This window comes from Pezoporus occidentalis, unplaced genomic scaffold, assembly GCF_034315485.1.
Source record: "Pezoporus occidentalis ecotype Australia unplaced genomic scaffold, CSIRO_AGI_Poc_V1 ctg35, whole genome shotgun sequence".
Taxonomy (NCBI): Eukaryota; Metazoa; Chordata; class Aves; order Psittaciformes; family Psittacidae; genus Pezoporus; species Pezoporus occidentalis.
In genome coordinates, this window is record NW_026915483.1 from 3,309,578 (window position 1) to 3,331,964 (window position 22,387).

General features: G+C 44.2%; 1 protein-coding gene across 5 annotated transcripts in view; it reads left to right on the plus strand.

Moving 5' to 3' along the window:
* Positions 1-3,659: 3,659 nt before the first annotated feature.
* Positions 3,660-22,387, plus strand: part of LOC134169588 (monocarboxylate transporter 2-like) — a 41,759-nt gene continuing 23,031 nt past the window's right edge. The window contains exons 1-4 of one of the 5 annotated variants that reach the window (XM_062630278.1): positions 3,660-4,701; positions 8,219-8,369; positions 8,574-8,831; positions 17,729-17,842. In XM_062630278.1, the coding sequence (XP_062486262.1) occupies positions 8,615-8,831; positions 17,729-17,842 (331 nt within the window). In that variant the 5' untranslated portion in view covers positions 3,660-4,701; positions 8,219-8,369; positions 8,574-8,614. Of the gene's footprint in view, positions 4,702-7,569; positions 8,370-8,573; positions 8,832-17,728; positions 17,843-18,016; positions 18,166-18,895; positions 19,128-22,387 lie in introns of those variants that run through there. The other 4 variants (XM_062630279.1, XM_062630281.1, XM_062630282.1 and 1 more) reach the window with 4 other exon arrangements.

Here is a 22,387-nt window from a genome sequence, read left to right on the forward strand (position 1 = left end):
TTCAGTTGTTTCTCTAATTGTGTGTAATGTATCTATGTCATTTTTTCCTTTTCTTTTTAAGGCTGTTACTTGGGGTGGAAGGTGCTTTGTTCTGCTTTGCTGTCTCCTTGTTGTTATTCAGGTCTAACTTCTCATTTGCTTACATGCAGGTGACATCATCTTTCCCTTTCACTTCCTCCTTGCCTTTGCCTGGAGCTGTCATCACAGCAGGAATGTCAAGTAGGGCTTTCCAGTCTGATACTGCTGCACATTGGAAAACCCTGAAATGCTTCATACTGAGTTTCCCAACATCCTTAGTAAGGAACCTTCCCAGGTGGCAAAAGGGAGGTGGAGAGTACAGTGATGCTAGTTGCAAAGGAGTCTACTGCATTGCTGAGAACAAGAAGCCTCTTTTCCCCTAGCTGTTTAAACAAAACTCCAGCCTTATATGTGGCTTCTGATGTACTGACAGTGCTTAGCACATCTGCTTGTAAATTATACTCTTCATTTGAGAACCTTTGTTCCCTTTCAGGGACTGTCTAATGATGCTCAGTCATTGCAGGCTAGGAAAACATGAAATTCTCTTGTTTGGGAAGGTACCCCTTTTATTGAGTTCTTGCAGGTGTTATTTCCACCCTCCCACCCACTCAGCCCCTCACCTCCAGCCTGTAAACTTGTCTGGTTGTGATTTAAAGGCTGTTCACCTGGTAGTCTGCTCACAACAGAAAAAAATCAGCATCCAGGCTAGTGGTGGTGGTGTATCTACAGATGAGCTCTGCACACATGGATGGTGAGTCAGGCTGCCTTGGCTGCCTGAGCTACACAGAAGACTGCTCATGAGCCATGCATTGCAGTACCCACATGTCTGGAGACTTCTGCATGATGATCCTAGCCTTGGGTGAGTTTCTGCTAGGAGATCCATGCTCCTGGTCACCGTTTCAGAATTTTCCATTCTCTCCAGTTGTACTGAAGAGCAGTACCCATGGGTCCTGGCCTCTTTTTGTAGTCACTGGTTTATTTTATGTGATTGCAGCATTGTTCTTCATAGGTGAGCTACTTTCTTCCAACCTATGACAGCATGTACTGGACAGTCTTGATATCTTTTCTGTTTGCAGCCTTCTGTTGCTGGGAAGATCTCTTTGGAGTAAACAGCCAGTAGAGCAAAGGCGCCACTTGCCTGCCTACTTTCCTGTCCAGATCTGCAACTGCTCTGTCACAAACCAGGGATGTGTCCCCTTGAAGACCTAGCAGAAGAAAATGATGAAGCCAGCACAGAGGAGGTAGGCTTGAACTTTCTAAGACATATCTGGAAGCCACTCTTGGTTTGTAATGGCCACGGAGGGGGACCAGAGCCAAAACTGGGACAGAAGCAGTTCAACCATCTTCTTTGATTTCCCTTTTGCTCTCATGGCAAAAAAAAAAAATGATAAATGAACTGGCCCTCAGTGCTCTTATGAAATCCTTCTAACACTTGGCATGCAATGAATGAGAACTTTGCATGGTCAAGTTGACCTATTCAGGTATATTGAGGGTCATGGCTAACTAAGGGAGCAGTTTTGCAAATTATTATACCCTCTAAGTGTCAAAGAGGATTTCCCTTCTTTGGATACTACAGTAAATTCTGATGTATTTTTTGATGAGAGAAATATATGGGCACTTGTGAAGACTTTCTGTCCTGGGAGGGGGTGGAACTATTTTCTGGCCATTTTGATTTTCCCTTTCAGACATACTTAGGGAAGCAAGACAGGTTATTTTGGAAGCATTTGCTGGAGGAATGGAACACACATGTACACCCCAAGGTAAAGTAGCATTACTTAAATGAAATAATCCACCAGGGTTGTTCGACTTTCATGAATCTGTGCCCTGGTTTTTCACAGCCCCAAAGTTACTAAGAAGTACACTCCCATATGCTGTGTGCAGGGGATATCTCGCAGCTGGGTGCTCATGCTGTCAGAAGCTAGAGAAATAACCACCCAGGCGTTGCTATCTGCTTACCTCTGTGCAACATGTACTCCCCTCTCTGCCTCAAAGTTTGAACCTCACCCCTTCCTTAACATCTAGTTAAGATCCCATGTGCCTCACTGCTGATTTCTGTACTTTATGCAAATGATAATGCAAATATCCACTGTCAGAGGCAGGTATTTATTAACTGTGGCTGAGTTTGTGTGATCAAGCTACAGGTTAACGAGTTATTTTGGGAGCAGCAAAACTGATTTCTAATGTGTCTCTCTGTAGCAGGTTTTCTGAACCATAACAAAGGTTGTGTTTGTCAGCTTCCCCCCTGCAGGAAGTTGCACAGGGTGCCCAGAAAAGCTGTGGCTGCCCCATCCCTGGCAGTGTTCAAGGTCAGGTTGGACGGGGCTTGGAGCAACCTGGTCTAGTGGAAGGTATCCCTGCCCATGGCAGTGGGGTTGAAACTGGATGAGCCTTAAGGTCCCTTCCAACCCAAACTAGTCTATGATCTCCTTCTGTTCTAGCCAACTAATTGCACACAAAACCTGTACAGACTACACATCTTTGAAAGCTTTGGCCCTCCATAAAATGTAATTTAAACCAGACAGCATCTCAGAAGTTGAGGTGTATGTGGTAGCAGATAGTGAGAGTAATTGAGTACATAAAAAAAACCCAATAAAACTAAATACTGTGTTTCCTCAAGGAAAAACAGGCTAAAATCCCCTCTTGAAGAGTTGGCTGGGTTTGACTCTTTTTGAAGGACTAGGCAGTTTCCAATATGTAAGTTTTCGAGTAAAGAAGATGTAGATCTGCATGAAGAGGGGCAAAAGGGAAATAGGTAAAGCATTGTGTCCTACTCTTTATAGTACCTGAGTGAGGGTGAGACCTCAGCATGGAAGGACCATTGCTGCATGCAGTTCTCTAGAAGTGAGTCTCAGGTTCTCCTAGCCCTGCTGCTTTGTGCTGTGGCCCCACAGCCACAACAGGTTAACGGGGCAGGAGGCTGTGCCCTTACAGTCTCAGTTACCACCTTCAAAGTGTGGAGTCTGACCTCTTAAAAGACAGTATGTGCTTATTTAGATCTTCAAGTGTCACTGAATACTAGCAATGGTAACATATCTGTAAAACATCAACCAAAATAGTACCAAATAAGTCCATTTTAAGGAATGCTCTCTGTGTTCCCATATATCCTTAGGACCTGCACATGACCTCTTTTCTGCAGCTGTTAGTATTGCAGAAAGCTGGCAAGGTCCCGTGCAAATGGAAGATGTGTGAACTGTACACTTGGTTTGTGCCAACTTTTGATTCTTTTTTAATGATAGCTTTTCATTATTTGTAAACTCAATTCTAAATTTTATGAGATTTATTGTTTTGAAGTCAAGTTGGTATGTGATACATCAGCTGTGGGAAAATACTTGCAGTTAAATTTTGAATTGCTTTATACCCTTCTAGTTTGATTCTGTTCATATTCCTTCAGCAACAGATTTCTTCAGGCATTTTGGAAAGTTGAGGGGCAGGACTATTTGGTGAATATCAGATTAACCTTCTTTCACAGCCAGTAAGTGAAGTGCTTAAATAGTATTTACTCTGAAACTTGCATTTTGTTTTTTCTTGAAAGAAATAAGAGATGCGCCACATTTTACATCAAAAATGGTATATGGAGAGCAAGTATTAAAGAGCCATCTGATTAGTCCTTCACATTTCAATTTTTTATAGGTCGATGAAAGCAAAGTTAGCTTGGATATATTATTTTTCTCTGTGTTTATTTACCTTTCTGTTGCGTTTTGTACTAGATTGGATGAGAACATTACCCTGACCTGTCTACAGTCAGCTTGATTCCTGCATTTTCTTGTGCTTAAGTAGTGTATTACAACGTCTGGATTATAAACATGCCAGGGGAATGTTTTAAATCCCTCAAGTGGGGATTTGCAACCTAAGTCTTGTGGAAACATTCCTACTGAAATTGGGTTATATTAAACCTCCACAAAGTGTGGACTCACACTGTGGACATTGCTCGCTTGTCCAAGTCATCCACTTGTTTACTGGCAAGAAATTCAGGAACTTTGCATATCCTCCTCCCCTCGCTCCTGGGTGAAATTGACCCTTTGATAAGTGTTGCTGTGGTCTGTGAATCCCTTTGCTCTTGAGTGATCAAAATAAGTCTGATGCAGGATTTTAGGTGACTTGGATGTTGTGAAAGAGAATTTCAGGCGGGAGGTTAAAATTCCTACAGCAGGATAGGCAAAGATAAGGGATCTCTGTATGCAAATGCCCCCAGAGGAGAGAATGGGAGCAGAACCTGCAGAAGTGTGGTGTGAAGAAAGAATAAGTTAATATGTACAAGGAAGAGAGGAAGGAAGGAAAAAGGATATCTGGCAAGTAATTTATAAATATCAACAGAGATGTGAGAGGCCAGCATTCCAAGCACTACAAATGGGGAGCTGGCACTCATGTTGTCTCTGGTAGGCAAATGGCCATCCCTGTTCCTTGGAATATTAGTTAATGTGGGATGTAGTTGCCTTTGGATACAGCTTGAGGGGTTGGGTGGGAAAGGGTGTTGCGAGTTACAGCAAGGTCTTGTATCTGAGGATACAGCCTCTGATCTCAACCTTTGATCTCTGCTGCATCTGGGGTGGGGGAAGAGTTCAGCAAATGGTTTTAAAAGCTGAGCAGGTCACTGCCAGGGGAGCCAGAAACAGGAGAGACACAGGAAGGAGAGTCCCAGTGGTACCCATCTCTGCGGAAGAGAGAGCATCCCACTGAACAGTGGTCAGTGAGTTTGTATGTATGTATGGTGTGCAGTGACTTGCTTGGGTTGAGGGAAACCAAGGGAGTCCTTGTATAGACAGGTGAAGCTGCGTTAGGCTTGGGTTTGATTTGTCATGGTGCTGTCCTTTAACAACAAAAAATCACACCCAACCAAATAAAACAAATATAGAAAGTAATTGTATAGTCTAAGAATAGTCCCCAGTTGATTTAATTACAGAATGGAGGACTGTGATTGTATATGTTGGTTCCAAAAGAAAAAAATGTTCAACAAATTAAGAAGATGGTAATATCAACAAGATTGAGATGTGAGGGCCTTGATTGTGCAAGAGACCTGAATTTCTTTATTTTGAAGTTGTCGATAATAGCTTTATCTAGTTTCCTAAACAGGAGGAAAAAATAGTGGATAATGAGTATCTAGATGTGATCAAGAATAAGTAGGTCTAAAAAAGTAAGAAGAATAAAGCAGGAAGCCTATAGGGAATGGTGGATGGAGAAATGGGAATTCCAGACATGTATAACTTTGTAAAAAAAGGAAACATTAGTAAAAGGAAAGAGCCTACCAGTGAACTTGAGTCAGGCCATGTCTATACGAAGGCAATTTTCTCACGATTTTCCTCTGCTCCAGTGAAAGGTGAATTAAGAGGTGGAGTTTTCAGTGCTTTCTGAGTAAAGGAAAGAGAAGCGATCAAGGTTGGGGTCATTTCAGAGACCTGACAAATGAAATTACATGCACAATGTAACTAGAGAACAGCAAATGAACTGTAATGCTTCCATTCATTTAAATAAGACCTGGAAAATTATAGGGCTGTAATTTTATTTCAGTGGTGTAGCAGGGCCTGAGCAATATTGAGCAGAGGAAAACCCCAAACGTGGTAAGGGTAAGCGAGGGCACTGATGTAAGAAAACAGGGGCTTCCAGGAGGAAATCAAACAGTTTAGAGAACAGTTATTAAAAAGGAAAATCAAAATGCAAAAGTTTTCCTTGAAGTGGATATTGGAGAAGGAGCTGCTGTGACGCCACATGGTAATGAAGAACAAACCTATAGAACACGAGGGCTGGGGCTGAGGAACTTTAAGGTGACAAGGACATGGCTGAGAGCATGGTAACTGAAAGGGGTAATATCCCATGAGAGGATGGTCCTGTGCCCTCCTTAGTGCTGCTGTCCCCACAAACCATGGGGGTGCCACAGGAGACGTGAGGGAGAGTATCGATGTTTCCCATTACTGTTTATTGCTCAGGCTATTAAACTGTTAAAATAGTCCCTAAAGTTCAGTTCCTCCAGGCCAGCCTCTGGAAGACTTGTTTTACAGTCAGGGAAGTAAAAGTCAGTTTATATGGTTTTTATTTCCTAGTGTACACTAGGTTTTCATTTATCTTCAGTTCCTCTCTTTGGTTTTCTGTATTACGTAAGAAATTGCCTTGATAAAGAAAAGCTGGACAAGGAAACCGATACCAGAATCTGATTTTATGCTAATGTATTCTTAATAAATCTCCCATTAAACAGAAAATGAGATTCAGTGAACAAATATATTCATCTTGTGAGACTTTTAAAGGTGGTGCACAATTAGTCAAGGTTTTACAGGAGGAATGAATTGGTGGTAATAAAAAAATGACCTTTCTTGTTAATCCCTGAAAATATATTGGAAGTTCAGGCTCGACCTTTTTAAAGGGCTGCCAAAAGAGATATGAATTTGAGGTGCCCGAGAAGTTTTGCATATTCTAAACTTTGGTAGACTGTGAATACCAAACATAATGTTAAATAAGGGAACATGTCCTCACAATGCTCACCCCTTAATCAATTTTACTTTGCCTGATTTCAAAAACATGAGGATATGTCAATGGTTTTTTGTGAGCTTGGTGTTCTCTAATATTTGGGTAGCTTAAATTGAGTAGAATAAGCATAGATAAAAGAAACAGTGCAATGAAATGCAAATATGATAAGTAATAAAAGCTCTTAAACATCTTGTCAATGGACAGTCATTCCAACATCACCACTATTACTCTTTAATTTAGGTTTCCTTTTAAAATCCCACCTATGGTAACAAAGAATAGTTAATTCTGAAAGACAACTATTCTTTCTATGGTAAAACTTTAATGATGAGGGATGATAGATTCTTCACCAGAATAACTTGTTCCATATATTCTGAATGCCAGTAATGGGGAAATAATGTTCCATGAATTTCCATGAGACTATTTTATTACTTAATATCAGAACAGGAGAAACTTTGCAAGTGCCATCTGTCTTGCTGCTGAAATTGTACCGTAGCATCCCTCATCATGTAACAGGACATTTTCATATTATTTATTATTTTGCTGCAGTAAAAGACTTCTTAGTTGGCCTTCTCTTGGTATAGCAATGAAATCTCAGAAAACCCAGCAACTTGCTACCCTGGATTTCATCCAAGTAGAAATTAAAGACTGGATATATTAAATAGGAGCTTTTTGGACCAATGTTTTCTCCAGTACAGTTAGGGTTTCTTCAACTGCTTTGGACAGGGGGTTAGGGCCATGGGGGTTTTCCTGTATGTTAAAAGTTGAATAGTTCTTACCTGTGCATTTGCCAGGAAGTCCTTGGAGCAACAGCTGTAAAAGCAGATGAAAGAAAGCATGAATTCAGGAGTATACCTTCATAAACCTATACCTACCAGCTTAAAATACTGTTTGTTTTTTTTATTTCTCTATGTTTCCAGTAGTGTCCCTGTACTTACAGTTTGGTTCCAAACTACATCTCTCAAGAGGCAGTGCACTTTCAGATAGATGCAATTTGCATCTAACTTTTCCTAAGGTTCTGGAATTTTTCTCCTCTCTTTTTGCAAGATGAGCAAAGGTCCCTCTCTCCCCAGTTAGCTGACTGTTGCCTCTATGGTTCAGTAAAATGTGTCCAGCTGATTATCTGTACTTGCTGCTTCCCATTAGCTCTGATGATGCCTTTTCCTTCTCAGCTTCTGAGTTTGCAGTATATGAAGATAATAAATCACCTTTTATCCACAAAGATGCAGGTGCACCTACGTGGCACTCCTTGCTGTGGTACCTCCTCCTCTCTGGTTTAATGCGTTGACCTTGACAGGAGGCCTATGGACTAACTCCCGAGAGGTGGTGCTTTTCCTTTTACCCTCATTTTATTTTAATGGCCAGGGAAAATGGGAAGAATGCAAGTGAGTGAATGCCCTCTTTGATCTGTGTTGCTCCTGAGCATAATCTGCTAACCTGGCAGGCACCAGGCACAAGTGGAATTGCTGCCCCTAAGTAGAAAGAAACCTCAGCCTCTTTGCAAGCAGTTGCTTACATGTTGCTTGTTGGCTTGACGGAAACGAACAGCCAAGAGAGCCTTGTCCCCCTGCAGAACAGGAGAGCTGGACATGCTGTGGGGCCATTCTGCTGTTCACATAATGGGAATTATTCTTTTAAGGAGGGATAACACAAAATCATAATGTTTTCCACCCACATCTGAAAAATACACAATGAGGCATTTACCCTAAAAACACTACAACTGCATCATCTGGTTCTCTCTGGTGAGACTGTTGCAGGAGCAACCTCCAGCAGCCAACTCCTGAGTTGAGACACCAAACTACTGGCTGGATACAGGAGAGAAGAGAAAGCAGAGGCTTTAACTTCAGTTGTGAATGAGGTGTGTCCCTGGAGGTGGAAGCTGTGGGAGAACTTTGAGGGTGTGTATATTTAAAATACTGGTAGAAGGGTTATTGGGAGGGAAGGGTGATTTTGGTTGTGTTAGAACTGCACAACAGCAAAAGATCAAGGCTTCAAGAGTGGGTGATCCTCTGTACCTCTAAATTATATCACTATGCTTTAAAATAATGTGTGATTACACAGTATGCATCTTCTGTAAAACATACATATCCTTTGCCCTGCAGGACAGCGTGAAGTAGATTTTGCTTTGAAATCTGGATTGACCATGTCTCCTCCAGTCTCTTCGGACCTGGGCTATGTACCCCCTGATGGCGGATGGGGGTGGGCAGTGGTGTTTGGAGCCTCAATCTCAGTTGGGTTTGCATATACCTTTCCTAAAGCTTTCACAATCTACTTCAAAGAGCTCCAGGCTGTTTACAGCATCTCCTACAGCCAGATTGCCTGGGTAACGTCCATCATGTGTGCTACCACCTACGGAGGAGGTAAGTGAGGCAAGACCATATTTTTCTTTGGAAAAGAGGAGGTTGGAACCCTTGGTAGGGGAGAATATATTTCTTTGACAAAGTTCTTGGAAAGCTCTAACTGCAAGTTTGGCTGTTTTCTGATGACATGCATTGGCAAAACAGAGAAAACCACTACTGTTGAGTATTTTATTGACGTGTATGATGCCATCAATTCTTGTTATTTCATCAGAAGTCTTGCTATGTGTGGGGAGAGGCCATGTTGGGATTGAGTCTTGGGCAGTTATTTCAGCATATTTAGTACTGTCTTTAGTTCTGTTCCTACTGTTGGCTTTCTGTTTGAAACAATAAATGTGTTGCTTGCATTCATGATACCGGATACTCAAAACTTTGGTGAACATGCATGTAAATCTTGAGACAGGATACAAGTATGTCTTTCCCTAATTCTCTTGCTAATATTTTGCTGCAGATAATTTATTAAGGGATGATGATTGCCTCTGCTGATTTTTTCTGAAAGAACAAATGTGCCCACCAGTTACTTGAAGTTAAAAGATTCACTGGGTATTTGTACCTTGGCTGCAAAAGTTGCTGTTGCACAAAGGTGTTGTGAAGGTACTGCTTGTCCTCATAATTAAATCCTCGAGTGGATATGCTGAGGGATATTTCCCTTGCATACTGATGCCAGGTATCAGTCTGTCACTTTGATCTGAGACGCTGGTGTGTATCTTGCTGTTAATGGTTAGTAGAGGACCATCTTGCTTTTGGTCATGATGCTTGTGAGTTTGGGGGTTATTTCTGGGCTCTTAGCTGGCTCTTAGATCCTCTTAGCTTGTTTTGCAAGGGTGAAAGGTAAAAGGATTAACACTTGAAGAAAACAAGAGCAGTCACACCAAATCACATCTACCCAAACCCGTATTCTTTCTCAAATGAGGTCATGGATGCACACTTTGGGAAAGACTATTACAACAAAGTTGTAGATGGAGGGATCCTCTCAGTATCCCCTTGCTTTCAGGTAGGTGCAGTTTGGAGGCTTCTTGGGTCACGTACTGTAGACATCAGGGGTGCACCCTGTGTACAGAAGTCATGCACACTTATCTCATGTATTTTAGGAACTGGTTTTACATGGCAAAAAAAAGACATTTTGTCATTGATACGGATGGATTAAGTTGAAAGGGGAAAATTTCTGTAGAGCTCGTCTGGCACTTGGAACAGTGATACACATTGCTCTGTCAGTGCTGCGAGGAATACCTGTGACTCTGTGGACAACCTGTGTGTACTCCTTTGACAACTCATGCCTTGTGTTATTACGCGTGCGATTCCCAAGATAACAGCATGCCTTGGAAAGCTGGCACAGGAGCAAGCGACTTTGACTTGCTGATTTGAATCCAGTCCTTGTCAAGGGATACTAAATGGGTCTCAGCGGGCTGGTGCCGGTGTTGCTAACCCACCAGGGATGATTGGCATGCTCAAGGTTTGGGATGTATGTGACTAGAAAGAGCCTTTTCACATCTGGCTGTGAGGCCAGGCAGCGAGGAGACTTTGCGGAGTTCTTTGGGCTATTGTCTCCACTGCACATGGACAGAAAGGTTCAGTTCCAGGGTTATTAAATCAGCAGCTATATTGATCACCTATTTCCCCTTGAAACAGTGAATGTGTATCTTCTGGCTGCTGTTTGGCTCTGGTGGTTTCATGCACTGAGAAGGGCTAACAGAGGACAGGGTGAGAGACTGGGTGAGAGACTGAGGACAGGTTCAGGCTGTGGGCACTGTCAGAGGGCTCATTTTTCATTTCCTCAGTGTGGCTTTTCACGGCCCTCTGAAAATTGGATGTCTGAAACTGAGCATTGAACGTTAGACAGGTTGAGTTGACTGGTTGAGATTTTTGGCTTTTCATTTTTCACATTCCCTGAGCTAGGGCCCTCAACATCTGATGCAGATACAGGGGAGAGTATACCAAAAAGAACTTCTGTCAGTGATCTTGATGGGGGCTGAGGCCATTACAGAATAAACCCTGTGGTTTTCTTCATTGATCTTTACATACAGACTTTTATGAAGTCTTATTGCTGCAGAGCTATCATTAAAACTATGGCACATGCTAACAACAGGAGGGTGTCAGCATAAAGAGGAAAATACAGGATGCTATGAAGCAAGATGAGTTTTCCTTTGCAGCATTGCATTTACCTTTACATAGACCTTGAGTGAAGAAGTCAGTGCTGACAGGGGGGTCCCATCCCTTCTTGTCTGGTGTTTTCACAAACATTGCTGCAAGAGCCCCTTTCCTCTCTGAGGTCTGTCCTGTGGTCTTGTAGCTGTTGCTCTTGACCTCAGTTTTTACCCACTGTAGTATCTGGGTTTAAAAATGAAACAAAAACCTCAAAGTATGAAACAAATAGATCTTGGATACAATAAAAAGTCTTGGGAAGCATCCCTGTGTAGCAATTACACTCTTCTAGAATTAATGAACATCAGTTACCTCTTCTGTGCAAACAATTAATAATTCTAAACATTTCCCTGTCATGTTCTAATCTTTCACTTTTTGTTTCCAGTAAATAGTGTTGACAACTCCATAGATCTGAAAGCAGCAGCACCTGAATAGTAATAGAAGAGGGACTGGCAGTAACAGATTTAGGAGTTTCATCTCGGGGAATAAATATCTTTGGGTGCATAAGTAATTGAATACTCAGTTTGATCTTCCTTTCAGCTACACCAGCATAAGTCTAGAGCTATTCTGTAGCATCCAGGGAAGCTGCACATTGTATTTGAAGGAGGAGGAAAGCACCAGCAGAGCCTGCTCAGAGTGGTTGAGGACATGCAAGGGATGGATCCCTTTGGGGAGAATTATACCTTTAAACCCCAACTTTAGTATTATGATATTCATAAATGCTACAGCTAACTACATGAGTAGTCGTTTGGGACAGCATGTGTTTCTTTGCATTAGACTAATTAAAACAAAAAGTTTCAACAAACACTGAATATTATTAGTGGATGAAACTGTGGCTGTTCTGAAGTCAGCAGGCACCTTGCCATCACCTTTAGTGGAGCCAGGATTTCACCTTTCAGCTTCATTGGTTGATCTGCTGATCTATAGCAGTAGGAACCTGGCAAATTTCAGCCCCAAGCGTGGCATTTGGGAAAGGGGAAACCAGATGAGATTTTAGCAATGAATTCTGCATCTGTAAAAACTCTTGGTTTCACAAAGGTCTCCAGGAATGTTAAGTGATGGAATGCCCTATAAACACAACCTAGATAACAGGTGCATCCTTGAAGCCAGTCTTATGAGGAGTCATTTCTGTTGCACTTAGGGGGCTCTTGGGAAGGTCAGTCTGTAAAGCCAGGATTACAGCAAGCCTGAGCAAATACTACACTTGGACCGAAAGTCTCCTCCTTTTGATCTTGTGGGATGTACAGTGTCAATAGTTCAACAAGCTTCTAAAGAACAATCTGTGTAAGAACTTGAAAGTTAATACTAAAGCGTCGTGCTTGATCTGCTAGACAACGGTCAGCCAGAAGGGCAAAGCAACATAGAAGAAGCAGGCACAGGAGCCTGTCTGGGTTTACCTAGAGTAATTCTGTGTATTACATCACCCCATGTTAAGGGCATGGAAGGCTGATCAGCCTTGAGTGATATTACACACAGCTATCCACACCACATGATGCATGAACTCATCTCTTCCCACCTTAGACTGTGTGGTTGCTGCCTTTCTGGTATGTTACCATCACTTCGTATCTTCCTAAGCAAAGGGATGCACAAGATCACATGAAAATAATTACTGGAGGTAAAACTGGGATTATACAGTGACTCTAAACTGGCTGAAAGTAGAGAGAACTTGCTCTGGGGTGGAGAAAGCTGCTGCCTCTGTTGCTGGTTTAACCTGGTATCCTTAGTGGGATCAGCTACCCTGTGACAGGATGGGGGATCTGGAGGGTGGTACGTGTGTGACAGTTTGTGTTTACCAGGACTTCCCATCGTTGACACGGCAGAAATGTAGGTTATTTATTTTTAGCGTGCTTCTGCTTCAAAACAAGAACAAGCAGGCAAAGTAGTAAGGCAAACTGGGATAAGATGGGATATAGTACTGATGTTACTTTGACAACACTAAAGTGCCTTTATTCACTACATATTTACCTTGAGTCAAAAGGTATGAGCCTGTTATCCTGCAAAGAAACCTCACAGCAAGGAAAACAAGGCTTAAGTGTTTTCTCCCACCTCCTGGAAGTGGAGAACCAGGGGGTGGGAAGGCATAGGCTCCCTCTGCACACAGTGATCTCCAGTAGAGTCCCCTTTCATTTTGGTACAAATGAAAGAGCAACCTGCTTCGCTCTGGCTAATGTGTAATTACACCTTCAACGCAACCTTATGCCCCAACCTTTTGTTTGTCTGTCTTTGTGTGCACAGGCTGAAATGCCACCAGGCTCTGCATTCAGCAGTGTTTGGAACAAACCACAGTATTTGTCCTAATTTTCAACCATTCTCATCTTGGCATAGCCAGACTTCTGCCATAAAAGCTAATAGCTAAATTCTGGATGCATCTTTGAGTACTTCAACAGAGTTGTTTTTCCCTTTCTGTGCAGTCATTTTCCAAATATAACAGAGGAAGATCCTACTGGGATTAAAATGTAAATGAGATGAAGATGCAATAGCAAAGGAATAATTTGTTTTAATTCCCCAGTGAAAACGTTCTAGTTATTAGATTTAGATTAATTGTGGCCATCTCTTTCCTAACAAAAATGTTTTGGTTTGGGCTGCTGATTAAACTCCTGCAACAGGGGAAAAACAGCAGAACTTGATGTCACTGCTCAGTTTATTTTATCACCTCCAGGAAAGCAGCACATCCAGCAGCAATGCTGCATGCACCTGGTTGTTTTGATGGTGTGGATGCAGGGCTGGAGCCATCCGAGGGGTTTGCTGGCTCTGGAGAGATTATTTTGTGTTGTATGAGCCCCTCTGCCTGGCCCCTTGCTATTAATACTGGGGTTTAGCAAAAAGCAAGCTGGACATTTCATAACTTTCTGTTTTAACCTCTCCTTGACCCCCTTGTAAAACATTACTCAGTGGAATGCAAAGCCACGAGGCCCTGCCAGCATCCCAGGTGGTTCTGAGCAGTGCCAGCACCGACATCCCTTGACTCCACATGGTGCCAGGGACACATGGAGCTGGTGACTGCCCACAGCAGAGCATCTTACATAGTGGTGAAGAGGTTGTGTAGAAATTCAAGTTCCCCCTGAACTAGCCATAGGGATGTAAAGGGATGCAGGTAGATGATGCTTGACCCACATGCCCCATTTGGACCATGTGTAGGTACTGCATTGGTGGGGTGCTGCTCGCATCCTTCCTGCTGCTCAGTGCTCTGAGAGCTGCTGAGCTGAGGTTCCCTTTAATTAAAACCTTGAGTATAAAAATATTAGTGGTAAATCCATGAATGCTGGAGGTCTTGTGGCTAAACACTGAGGAATGTGTTGTATCAGCCTGGTCATGCTCTGTGGTGAGGAGAATGCAGAGGTATGAGGGCAATTCGGTGCTTGCCAGAGAGGGTACTACTGATCTCTCCCCAGGTCTGTGTTTTGTGATTGCATCTGGTTGGGGTCCAGAGCCAAGAGTTTTACTGAATTGAAACCTTTTCCCAGGTAACACTCTATATTATTATGGAAAAAGTTAAGAAGATTATTAGGAAAATAAATGTATGGGCCTATTTTCAGAGGGCTGGGATATCTGTCTCCTAAGAAGAGAGTAATGGCATCATGTCCTGGGCCACGGCATTCAGCCCTTTGGTTTTCTGGACAATTGCTGTTTATAATCTCATTCATTAAATCAGAAGCTCCATTTTAACTGTGGTTATGGATTGTGTTTCACTGCTGATGCATTTTATGGGCAAATGGAAGATGATAGTGGAATAATTTTAAGAAATGCAGGTGTGCCATGGAAGTGAGGATTGCAGGCCCTTTAAAGCAGCGCAGAGTTGCCTGTTTAGGTGCTCATTTGTCAGACACTGTTTTCATGCAGCAGAGCTAGGTATGGATTTATTTTTTTAACGTGGGAGCAATCTCTAAGGCCTTTAATTGACTTTCAAAGACTCAATGAAGGAAAACTGTTGGGCTTATGGAGTTGTAGCTCCTACCTTTGGCTGTAATAAAATGCCTTGCGTAAAGGCTTTGAACAAAATTCTTTCCAAATACCAAAGTGGTGCACTTGAGAATAAATAGAAATGCTTTCCATTCTCATGTGAGCTCATTTCTTTCCTTTCTTTTTCTTTTCCAGGAAAAGAAAAAGCACTCAAGTTGTCAACACTTGCAATTGGTTTTCTGTGACCTTATGTTGTTCCCTGTGAGGGTGTTGAGGCACTGGCACAGGTTGCCCAGAGAAGCTGTGGCTGCACCATCCCTGGCAGTGCTCAAGGCCAGGTTGAACAGGGCTTGGAGCAACCTGGTCCAGTGGAAGGTGTCCCTTCCTGTGGCAGGGGGTTGGAGTTGGATGAGGTCCCTTTAACCCAAACCATTCTAGGGTTTTAAATATTGTTCCTCAAAGCTTAAGTTTCAATAATGAATTATGTTGGTTCATTTGATTTTACAAATCATGGCTTAAAATATCTATGGGAACTGTCGTGGAAAGCTTTGCAAAGTTTGTGGAATAGGCCCTTTCCATAGAGTCGTAGAATTCTGTGATTCTATGGGAAGGAAGGATCCTATGAAACGGAAGTGAAAATGGACCCTTTTAGGGGGAGAGGAAGAGTTTGGTATTCTGCCTTGCTCCTGGCCCCTCCTCCCACTTTGCCCCTCTTCTTTGGACAGCTCTGTAGTGGAGTACTGGGAATACACCACAATAGCAGTCACTTATTTACATGGAGCACTGCGATAGGGGAGTGAGCCATTTGGAGAAGGTATTTGCAATTTCAATCAATTTCATTGCTCCTTGCCAGCAAATTAAAACCCTGCCCTGCAGGAAGCTTCTGCTCTCTGTGGATGGGTGAGTGGAGCCTGCCCCGGGGGTGCTTCTGCTCCCTGGATGGAGGGGGAGCACTCACGCAGGCAGCTACTGTGAGATGAGCCCAATCCTCCCCACATTGCTACTTAGTTCTTTTTGACCTAGGGAACACACTGTTTCGGCTATCAGACCCACCCTCTGCTCTCAGGATGCTGTGCGTTGCTTGTGAGCATCCAGAGTAGCATCATGAGGGCGAAGAGTAATCGTTTTCAGACTGCCCCCAGTACCTCCTGCTGCAACTGGTTTCCTGCTCCAGTTCTGAGTTTGCCACCAGCCTGTGAGCACATGTATGCAGAAGCTGTCATATCAAGGTTTGCTGAAGGAACATGCTTTAATATGGGACTAAATTTAGTGTTGGAAGGAAAGGCCCATCTTCCAGTTGAGGTCATGGCTGCTTCTTCATCCCTTTGCTCCTGGGTGTTTCCATCTGTCCTCCCCACCTTCCACACTTGCTGCTGAGGATGTGCCCGAGTTCAGTCTCTGGTGTGTTTATGCGTATTTGGTCTGAGCTGTTATTTTTGGGGGGGCAGAACACAGAAACCAGCCTCTGAAACAAACCTTATTCCCGTTTATGAGGAAAAACTCCACTAATCCAAACCCTCATCCCTCTGTAGTAAAATAGAGGGAAACAGCCCTGTCCCCTGGGCTTATCCCCTTGTTCAGCTGCAGGCAGGGCTTTCATGCTGGAGAGACTTTAATTGTCTCTTGTGATGGCAGACTGCCCACCACTGCACTCTGCTCCTTTGTGTGTGCAAGACTACATAGTAGAGGTGATGCAGTAAAAGTAGGTAGCCTCATGGCCCATGAAGTGGGTCTGGGCTGTATGGAAACAAGACTCTCCAGGTCATCCTGGAGCCCTTCTACCTGAGAGTAAAGGCCGCCCGGTCATTTTAAGTTTACTCAGTTTTATAGGAAGAAAGAAATAGTAGTAATAAAACATCCTACAGACGTGTTGTAAGGGCATCTCTAAAGCTCTAGGTTGATTGTGCCAGGAAAACTACTGAGTTAGGCAGTGATTTTATTTTTTTTTCCCATTCCTCTTCATTATTGCTTAATTATGTATGTAGAAAAATAGGATTTACAGTAATGCAGTGTCTGTTTTGAGAGTGTTGGAGGGAGGATGGAAATACAGAGGAGCAGAGCTCCTTATTTCATCACAGATTGACATGGTTGTACCTGAACAACAGTGGTGCCACTGTTAAAATTGTGTTGTTAGTTCAAGATTAGAGAAGAAACACCAGCCAGGAGCAACAAGCTTCGTCCCCCATTCCTTGGGGAGGGAAGAGCTCTGTACAGGCCCAGAAAGGTGTGAGACAGGATAGTGGCCAAACCTCACAGAGACCCTCATGAGCAGGGATTTGCTCTTCCTGGACTGCCTGGGAAAGGCTCCCAGCATCCCCATGCAGAGGACCTCCATCTTTTTGGACAGAACTTTAAATACAGATTTTAAACCCAGCTCATTTCCACACACTAAACTGGTGTGACTTGGGGTTTTGAGTGTTAGGCTGAGTGCAGCTTTATAGGAGATTGGGGAAGAGTTGGTCTGAGCCTGAACATGCAGAGAAGCCAAGGCAGAAAGGGAAGCTCTGCTCGGGGGAACTGGAAAGAAACTGCTGTGTTTGCAATGCAGGCAGTGTGATTATTTGCAGGCAAATAATTTGGTGTTTTGCCAAATTGATTTGTAAAATCTGCCCAAATCATTCCCCAGTCTTCCTGGTTACACACAGAGGAAAGAAGGTCTCTTGTGGGAGGTGACAGGGTGCTGACACTCACCTAACTGCTCCATATGAATGTCCAAAACTGGGGCTGGAAAGGCATGAGGCTGAGTTCCTCCAAGAGCCAAGGGCTGTTACTTAAGGCAGGTTGAGCAAGATGCATGTCTCCAGCGAAAATTACAACTTTCCATCAAGGGCAAACATTGCTATCGCTTCCTGAAACAGACTTTGACCTAAAAGCCGGAATATACATGGAATGGGTGAACGTAACCAGCGGGTGGATGACCGTGAGGCTGCAGTGCTGTGGAGGTACGGGACTAGAGAGCAGCCGGAGACTTTGTAAGGAGGAGAACGGAGCTGGGATACTGGTGGGAACACAGGGAGGGAAAGAAATTACTGTGGCTGCTTGCCGAGTGCCTCGGCTGGGAGTGCGTGTGTGTGTGTGTGTGTGTGTGTGTGTGTGTGTGTGTGTGTATGTGCAGGAAAAGCGGTAGGGGAAAGGAACAAGCAGGAAGGCTGTAGAACCCAGCGGCGGGCCGGGGCAGGCTGGTTCCATGTGGGGCGGTGCAGGCGGCTCGCCCGCCCTGTCCTGACCATCCTGTGCCATTCCAACTGCGTCCCGTCGGCCACAAGGGGCTCCGTGTCCGTGCTGTACTCCGCAGGTGGGTGCCGCCACGTTAGGGTGCGGGGTCCATGCATGTCCGGGGCTGCAGCCCAGCCTGTCCTGGGGCTGGGGACACGCACGGATGGGGTGGTGCACTGGTTCTAATTCACCTCCACTGTGCATACATGGGACCATCCTGCTCTCCCGCCAGCCCCAGCATGGATGCGGGAGGCTCTATGCCATATAACTGGTATATTAACTTCATCTCTCAACAAGTCATAGGACAAGGGCTAGCAGCGTCAAGCTGCACCAGGGGAGGTTTAACTTGGATATTAGGAGAAATTTCTTTACCAAAAGGGTGGCCAGGTTTTGGAGTAAGGATAATGTGAGGTGTCCCTGCCCATGGCAGGGGGGTTGGAACTAGATGATCTTAAGGTCCTTTCCAATCCTAAACTATGATTCTATGATTCTATAATCACCATCCCTGCAAGTGTTCAAAAACTATGTAGATGAGATCCATAGTGACATGGTTGAGTGATGGTCTTGGCAGTCCTGGGGTAAAGATTGGACTTGGTGATCTTAAAGGTCTTTTCCAAACTAGGTGATTCTGTGATTCTCAGTTTCACCTTGAAGATGTGAAGCAGCAGCATCGCAGCTTCAATCTGGTTACTTATTTCTAATGTCGCACCCCTGCCATTCTGTTTTGCCATTTAACATGAAGATACCAGTTATATGGAATAGACTGGGGACCTAGGACTGACTCTCCACCTTTGCACCTTGTGTTTCAGGCTTTCTGAGGAGCCATGCCACCGCCTGCTAACACAAGGCGAGCCCCCAGCCCACCGGATGGTGGCTGGGGCTGGGCGGTGGTCTTTGGTGCTTTCGTGTCTATCGGCTTCGCGTACGCATTCCCCAAAGGCATAGCCATCTTCTTCAAAGAAATCCAGGGTTTCTTTGGCACGTCCTATAGCGAGGTCGCATGGGTCTCCTCCATCATGTTGGCCACGACATACGGTGCCGGTGAGTAAACCTGCACCAGCGCCTGCTGTGTGGTGCATTGGAAGGGCAGAAATAAGCCAGAAATCTAAGCTCTAGGACAGGGCAGAGGGACATCTGCATGGGTACTATGAACAGGTTCATTTTATGATCATGTTTCCAATGTCCTTTAGGGAAATGAGTCATGCGTGGAGCCTAAAGGGATTGAGGGGAAGTTTTGCAGAGGTAAATTGGTGTTGGTTTGGATTTTCAAACATGTCTGATGCCCACCTTATTTATTACTGGGTTCAGGCATCTTTTGACTTCTCTGGGTGCCTTTTGGCTTTTTGGAAGTTTCTAAATGCCTTGGAAATTGTGGTCCATGAGCAGTTTGATGTTAACATTCCCTTTATTTCCAGTTGGGGTTGCAGCACCTTTGCTACTTTCCAAAATATTGCCCATTTCATTAATATGGGCACAGAGGTCTCTATAAAGCCTCTGCGCATCCAGAGGCCTGACCCTGGTGTGTTGCTGATGGTAGCAGTGAGCTCTCCTGCTCAGAAATCGAATAGCTTTCCATGGGCATCAATGAAAACACCCTGAGAGCAGGCTGGTGTGCAATAGCTGGGCCTAGGTTTCAGCCAAAGGCAAGCATGGAGTGGAGCAATAAATGAAGTAGCTGCTCGTTTCTTGTGGCAGCTTATAATTACAGCAATGAAATCGCCAGAGTCCATCATTCTTATCAGTTGCAAAGCAGTGCATAGAGCTCTGCTCTTCTTAAAATGATTCTGATAGCACTTTCATGGCTCAGTGAAAAACTTGGACTGCCTTCAAGTCTGCAATGGGAGGTAGATGGGAACCACGCTCTGTAATTGCAGGAAACTTTATCAATATTTATCTTGGCTGTTCAGGCAATTCTGAAAATATGCTGTTTCTTGAAAGCAGAGATTTTTGCTTTGTTTTGTTTCCTTAATAGTGCATTGTAGTGGTTTTTTGAGAGCACAGCTGAAAGTAAAGATGCTTTGTAAAGGTTTGTAAAGAGATGCTTGAATCAGAGCCTATAGTAATCCATTCTATCATAACCCACTGCAAAGGTTTGGTCCCACAGAAAGTAGCTCTGCAAGGGCTGAGTTCCTGCTTGAGAACCCACAAATGGAGCACTTTGAGGGCAAGACCCAAACAGCTTAAGCCAGTGCCATTGTCCGAGGCCACACTTTTGGCCTCCCTGATGTGATGCTGAGCCCAAGCCCTGGGGAGTGCTGCCTCTTGGAGATAGATTTCCACTGGGGCTTGTTATTAAATGTGGATAAAAGCACTTTTGCCTCAGCCCCATCAATATCAACAGAAGCAAGTGAGTTGTAGTGGGAGAGGGAAACTGCTATGGGGAGGCAGGCAAAAGGACCACTTGTCATTTAGGTTACACTTAAATGCTGTTTTAAAAGGCTGGGGTAAACTACGTGGAATGTCTCTGAAGCAGTCAAGTGGGGGGAAAAAAAACCAAAGCAGGCAGCCCATGCCTTTGGTGTGTTCAATTGTCTGCAGATGAGTGTCTGAGGAAGTTACATGGTTTGAAAGTCAAAAAGATGGCTAGTATTTGGTGCCAAAACTATGCAAATGAGTGGAGGCTACTGTAAATTTCATGGTCTGGTACTAAAGTTAGGACATCACTGGAGCAGGTAAAATGCTGCTCTGGTCACCTCTGCGTTCTACTGTCTGCAGGTTTTCCAACCCGCTTTCTTCTCTTTCCAAGTTTTCAAGCCAGTGGCTCTGTACCTGGAACACTGTAGTAGACTTTTATCCTAGTCAGCTGTCTCCTGCCTTTTGTCAAGGAGTTTTAGCCTTATTCTCCCTTATGCTATTACATGGTAATATGGGGGATGATACATCTAGGTGCTTTTAGACTTAATGCAGGTGATTGTGCTTTTGTACCTTCCCACTGGCCCTGCAGTTGCTCAGAGTTATGTCCATTTAATAGTCCTTTCCTCCTCTGCTCTGCTCTCAGATAAGATTTATGCTTGTTTGATCACCCTGTCTGCAGTGATCTGAGCTGAGACACCGTCACTCAGTGGCTGCAGACAGGCGCGCAATGGGAGCTTGCAGAACATGGAGCTAATGGAACACGTGCCCAGGAGTGTATTTAACACATCTCATTTGATTGACTGAGCATTTAGCACCAGAGCAGTTTGACTTATGAATGACTCCAGTGATTTGGAAATTCTCATCAAAGGAACAGGGCTGCCCAAGTCTCGCTCTGCTGCGGTGCCTGTTAGAGCTGTTCAGATGCCCATGCAAAGCTTGATTTACTTTGCTGAAAAGCTAGAGAATGGTTTAACACTGGATTTTTTGCTGATCTCTCCTGAAAAGAAGTTTCAAAAATGCCAAGGGAAGCGTTCAACATAGTCCTGTGTAACTAGTGGAGTTATTAAACCAGGTAATTATTGCCATAGCTTGCCCATTCCTTTCCCATATCAGCAGTGAGGTAGAACTGTCACTGTGTGGAGGTGCAGGGGGGTGCAGTCTACAGCCATGTAGGAGCCGTGTTGGGGTGTTGAGTATCTCCTATGTGAAGCATCAGGCCCGAGGGCTGGTAGGGGGTGAATGGTGCATTTGCTGGTGTCAGGTGTGGGCATCACAGCCATGAGAGGAAAGCCCCAACCTTGCCTCACCTCCATCAGCGCTGAATGGCAGCAATTTGGATCAAAAAGCGTCCCTGAAGCATGTGGATCAAAAGCTTTCCTGAAGCGTGCAGAGGCTCTGCTGTTTGCTTGCTTGGCCTTAGGGAAAGGCTGTAGTGTTCCTGTCCCATCGCCGGCGTTCAGCTGTGTGCCTGTGCTGTGGCTCTCTGAGCCAGGACTCAGGATGGGGAGGCACATCCAAGCACAGGATGTGTCCTACGAGGACTGACCAAGCCAGCCGGTCCCCTCTATCCCTAGGAGCTCCAGGCAGCTGTTGCCCGCAGCGTATGCAGGGTCTGATGCTTTCAGTGACAACAGTATTTGTTTGTACACACCCTTAAGTGATAGTCCCTCATTTCCTTGGCATGCTCCTTGTGTGGGGACTTGCTGTTAGGCTTGGCTGCTGTGTAACAGAGCTTATGTTTGTGTTTCATAAGTAGCGCAAATATCTGTGTTCTGAAAACACTCGGTGAACCATCCCAAGTCTCCACTAGAGCAGCTCTTTTTACTTTGACAGCATGGATGCAGATTTACAGTGACCACCTGAGGCTTTAGCTTGTAGCACCAGAGCAGCTCCATTTTTTCAGACTCAAACTGAAAACCAGCAGCCGAGACTGTTTCTGCCCTTCA